Source organism: Helianthus annuus, chromosome 2 (genome assembly GCF_002127325.2).
Source record: "Helianthus annuus cultivar XRQ/B chromosome 2, HanXRQr2.0-SUNRISE, whole genome shotgun sequence".
NCBI classification, from domain to species: Eukaryota; Viridiplantae; Streptophyta; class Magnoliopsida; order Asterales; family Asteraceae; genus Helianthus; species Helianthus annuus.
Window position 1 is genome coordinate 144255529 of NC_035434.2, and position 5571 is coordinate 144261099.

The following is a 5571-nucleotide window of genomic DNA, read 5'->3' on the forward strand; positions in this document are numbered from 1 at the left end:
TGCAAAACAAGTAAAAGTGAAGCTGTAATCCCAACAAAATTATTAGAAGAAAAGGACAATCTGACTTAAATATTCACCGTGTGTTTGACCAACTGAAGTTTGGTCATATTTTTATATAATATTTACATCACATATATTTTATTATTAATATTTACCAATAGTCTTTCAATATAATTTTCAACATCTACATTTACAATCGCATTGAGAATAGTCTCTCTGCTATTAGTTTAAATGGGTGGTTGGTCATTCCCATTAGACCAACCAGTTTATTATTTTATAAACACTTTAAAATTACGTTTTTTTCCCTGAATAGTGTTTCTCTACCATTGGTTCAAATGGGCGGATGGCAATACCCATTGGACCAGCTAGTTTATTATTTTATACCCACTTTAAAATTACGTTTTTGCCCCGAGTTAAAAAATACGGTTATGCCCCAACTTCAAAATACATTTACCCTTTTACCCTGAGCTAAAAAAATAGGATTTCGTCCTCGGTAAAAAAATTACGCTTTTACCCTCAGCCAAAATTACGTTTTCGCCTCAGTTCAAAATAAAATTTTGTTTCCCCCCAGCTCAAAATTACGATTTTACACCAGTTTATTATTTTATACCCACTTTAAAATTACGGTTTGCCCAAACTTTAAAATTACGTCTTTGCCCACAGTTCAAAATAAAATTATGCTTTTGCCCCTAGCTAAAATTTACGATTCTTCCCTCGGTTCAAAATTATGATATCACCCTAAATTCAAAATTACGTTTTTGCACCCAGTGCAAAATAAAAAGATGGTTTTCCCCTAGTTAAAAATTAGAATTTTACCTTCAGGAAAAAATTTGACTTTTCCCCCAAGCTAAAAATCATGTCAAGGAGCTGCCTAACACTCTTTTTACTTTTTCTTTCTAGCAAAACTATAGTATTTTTTTTAATTGTTTGAGAATTATTCGACCATCACCCCGCAACGCGGGCGAAACATCACCTAATTAAAGACAAAAGGGTAAAAATGTTTAATTACTAAATTTCTTTTTGTTTTTCTTTTTGTCTTTTAAGAAATGCGATTAATTTAGGAAATGCTCACATGTTGGCCAAGGATCATGTCATTTTTACGGATGATCGGCCTTGTTTATGGATGTCTCCTCTCTTTCCTCTCACATTCTCTCATTTACTCTCATTCGTGGTCATCCATAGTAATAGACTTCTTTTGTTGTCACTTATCTGTTGTCTATAGACCTCGAGGTCACTAGGGATGAACGTGATATCGGTATTGAAATTCATCAAAACTGGGTACCGGTACCGAAATATTCGGTACGGTATGGGACCGGTACGATACCGTTATTTGAAGGTAAAATTCAGTATTTTACCCATTGGTGAAGCTTGGGGGGTCGATTTTCCCAATTCCAGAGGGGGGGGGGGGGGGGGCGCCCGCCCCCTCCTGCCCCAGGGAAGCCGTGCCCCTAATTTTACCGGTATCGTACCGAAATAAGTCAGGTCAAATGTAATACGTTTTCATGCTTATTTTTATGTGTGTTTTCAATTGGTTTACGTATTGACGTAATTTTTGTTCGAAAACGAGTCGGGTCATGTATAATATGTTTTCATCATCATCATACTAAGTAAATCCCACCAATAGCAAAACTAAGTTAGGATCTGAGGAAGACAAGATGTAGACAACCTTAACTCAATCTCTCACACGGTGACTATACACCGAATATAAACAACCACACGTGGAAAAGGTGACCGGCGACGGTGTTCCCCGCACGATAAAAGAGTTCACCGCTACCTTTACCACACCCATCCTGTTCACCCTTCCACATTGATTTGTATCTAAAAACAATAAAAATGGTAATTCTAACATTCACATAACCACTTGATTTATATTTTTCATATATTAAGATTTGGGTTGCAGCTCATAAATTTCAAATCAATCATTTTTGCTACAATAGTTTTATTTTGTTTTGTTTATTATTATGATGTTATCACAACTTTTATCATATTTACTTATTTTTTAATATATAAGTTTATATTAAGAGACTTATTTTTTCTACTCACACACACAGGGCTGGTCTGTTAGGCTTACCAATTTAGGTACAAGTCTAGGACTATCAAAAATCAAGGGACTTCAACTTTTAGTAAAGTTTTATATATTGTATATGTATCAGGGTCAAATAAAAAGCAAAACTAAAGCATGTTTTTTTAATAAAGTTACACAAATAAAAATTGTTTAGGATAAAAGGCCCACATTCAAGACCCAGTTTCGAAATTAAACCACAGACATAACTGCAGTCTGTAGCAACCATCTACCACTCGCAATTATCGTTCCTACCTCCTATCGCAACCTGCTCTTTCGATTTTCTAGGTTATCGGCTATCATAACGGTAATCACTCATGGCGTCGGGTCTGTCGGGACTGAAGGAGAATTTATGGGCAAAATTAGGGCTAATTACTAAGCGTAAGTTAACTTTAGCAGCTAATTTTTCTATTAATCTCTATATGTTTTTGCAAAAGGATCTCCACTTCATAGTACGCTTAGAAACCACTTGAATTCTTATGGGCCCCCTCCTTTTTTACACATTTCTTTTCATAGGTTTAAAACGATCATTCATAAATGTTAGTTAATCATTTTGAAGACCGAATTTCCTTTTTCTCAAATTTAGCTTTCTTTTTACAAGTCACCTTATTCAATCTATAAACAAACATCTCCATCTTGTTTCTGGTTATGTCAACTCGAAATAACCATTGTCAAGTCACGTCTTCGAAATCTACGCGTGATAGAAAATTACAAATAATTACAAAGTCTATTGTCACGACGTCACCACCCTTTAAAAATTCAACACGTTAAAATGATCACATGTTAAAGAATGTCGGAACATAGATTTTCTTTGGATCTTGCCTACGTTTCACACGTGTTATAATCGTAACAATCATAATGTCCACTAAATCTTGATGTCCAATATCAAAATTCAATAGAAGTGCATCATGTTTCATAAATCATGAAAAAAATAATCAAGTTCAATAGGGTATGGAATAAAGATGGATGCTCAATAAAGATTTGAGTAATGCCACATGATGATGGTGAATCATTGACACTTATAACAATTTTTGATCGATGATTTCCCGCACAAGGAAAACCGATATGTGATCATAAATTGCACGAGTACATAACACTTGAATCATCAATTATGTTAGTTAATAATGTTTTCAACACTCAACAGCACATGAACAAAACATATACTATAATGATATAAATCAACTAACTGGAAATAATTGATGAAAAAATCTGAAAAAAAAGAGGAGTAGTTGTTGAAAAAATTGGTGAAATGTGTTTTTTTTTATCAAGTGGAAAAGGACTAATTTCAACAACTATGGCCTCAAACAATCATATAAAATTGGGTTTAATGTAATTATTAATTATTGGTTTGTGTTATGCTATGTGTGAGCTTCACAATGAACTAAACTATGTCAAATTTTAGCTAAGATAAATGAGATATCGCTGCTCGAAGTTGTGTGATTGAAGCGGTGAAAACTGCAAAAAATACGGAAGGGAAATAACTATACAAGTGATATGAGTGGGAACTTGTCCCACATAGTAGGCGAGACAAACCTTGAAGTGGCATATGAGGCAGGTTGAGTACTCATAGATGTTTTCTTAGACAAAGTAAGGCACCTATATGTGAAAAACACCATGACTCACATCTATGCATGTGACGTGGGTGATGGAGGCAATGCAGCACTATAATGAATTACTTTTCCTTTTGCACTCTCGCATCACCGAGAGCCGCCTTTATGTTATGAATTGGTCTAGTGCTTTGTGCCAAAGGCAACCAAAGACCTTTGAACTCGTTCGTTAGTAGTCTTCTGGATTACGGTACAAAATTTGGATTAAAAACCCCTCTGATCAAAGGTTGGTCCAGAGATAAATTAGAACCTACTCACATGTTCAAAGACTGGTCCAAAGATTGGATCATAACCTACTCGGTTATGAGGTAGTCTTCTTTACTACCACTACTACACCCATTTGTGACAAATTTTTATTCCATCGATGAAATAAAAAATTGTCACAAATGGGTGTAGTAGTGGTAGTAAAGTAGTAGTAAAGAAGACTACCTCGTAAGAATTTACCTTGAGAGTGCCCTTAGAAAAACAAACAATTAGAATATACAGTTTATTTTTAACTCCGCCGACGATATATAATTTAGTTTTATCGTTGCTGAGTAAAAGAGGTTGTTACAAAATAATAATAATAATAATAATAATAATAATAATTATTATTATTATTATTATTATTATTATTATTATTATTATTATTATTATTATTATTATTATTATTATTATTATTATTACCAGGTAAACAGAATCTGTAGAAGAATGGGTTAAAATTTAAAACACTGTTATCAGCTATATTTACATAAAATCTGATTATCAATTGTTCAACTTGTTTTCTAAAACATTGATAAGCATGTTTTAAAAACATAATTTAAACAAATTTTATACAAAAACAGCTTCAAGACTGTTGATCAAGTGATTGAACGGTACAACAAAGTTCAATTGATCCATAATAAAGCAACTCTTCAATCATTTGTTCAATGTGATGATCTTCAAGCTTCGCGAAAAACTGATGTTGATGATTTTGATAATCCATATCACCGTTACTGTTACTATTAGTGTTACTATTATTGTCTATCTGGTGTAGCATCGCTACAGTGGGCTTCGTATCTAGCAAAGATTTGCTAAGATGGACCGAACGCGTTCGTTTCGGGTATTGGATTGATGGTTTGGTCATACGAAGAGAAGCCATATAGCATCTATGCAACTTTGCAGTCAAAGTTGATGAGAGTAGCTTTGAAGAAGAAATTGAAGAAGATTGTGATGAATTTGGGTTATGTGGGAAGTTGGTTCTTGCACGTGGGCCGCACATGAGCCTGGCCGCCTCGTCGTAGGCGCAGGCCGCATCCTCGGCCGTCTCAAATGTGCCTAGCCAAATTCTTGTCTTCCTGGTTTGGAAAAAAAGGAGTTTGGTGAATACATTGTGATGTACAATTTATTATGCATAAAGTACAAGAAATGAAACCGGTCCGCGGTTGGAGGAAAGTAAACTTACAACAATGGATGCCGAATTTCGGAAACCCATGAACCCCAATGCCGTTGCCGGACGCCGCGGTAGCGTTGTTGTGTTCTAGCCATGTGTGCACAAGGTGTATTTGAAAATGTCACAGTGAAGTGAAAAAGATATTTGGTTATGTTAGATAGGGGGCTTATAAACTTATAGGAGGGGAGTGAAGTGGAATTTTTTGTTTTTTTTTTCTCTTAAATAAAGTATCATATCTCTTTATTCCAATTATTCCACATCATGTACAGGAACAAATGTTTAATGAATGGTTCATCAATGATATCTTTTTAAAACTAAATATTCAAAAAGGGTAACGGCACAGCTTGTTACCCGTTTACCAACTATCTCGATATAAATTCATAACACAAAAAATACGAATAATGTAAAAAAAATAATAATAATTGTATAATATTCTAGGTCTAATAAGGAATGGTGTTTGATTTGGAGATTTCGAAATGAGAGACAATTCA

At 34.3% G+C, this 5571-nt stretch overlaps 1 protein-coding gene across 1 annotated transcript; it reads right to left on the bottom strand.

Annotated features, from left to right (window-relative positions):
* Nucleotides 1-4364: 4364 nt before the first annotated feature.
* LOC110906321 (ethylene-responsive transcription factor ERF003) lies at nt 4365-5238 on the bottom strand. Its single transcript, XM_022151477.2, has 2 exons — nt 5093-5238; nt 4365-4985 (listed from the first exon to the last, which is right to left on the bottom strand). Exons 1-2 carry the CDS (start codon nt 5173-5175, stop codon nt 4496-4498), a joined length of 573 nt encoding a protein of 190 aa, XP_022007169.1. The 5' UTR covers nt 5176-5238; the 3' UTR covers nt 4365-4495.
* Nucleotides 5239-5571: the final 333 nt, after the last annotated feature.

Bases quoted from the DNA above. Each gene is read 5' to 3' on its own strand.
- LOC110906321 (XM_022151477.2), bottom strand. From the start codon at position 5,175: ATGGCTAGAACACAACAACGCTACCGCGGCGTCCGGCAACGGCATTGG. The intron at 4,986-5,092 runs GTAAGTTTACTT...TTTCCAAACCAG, and splicing joins GAAATTCGGCATCCATTGTT to GAAGACAAGAATTTGGCTAG.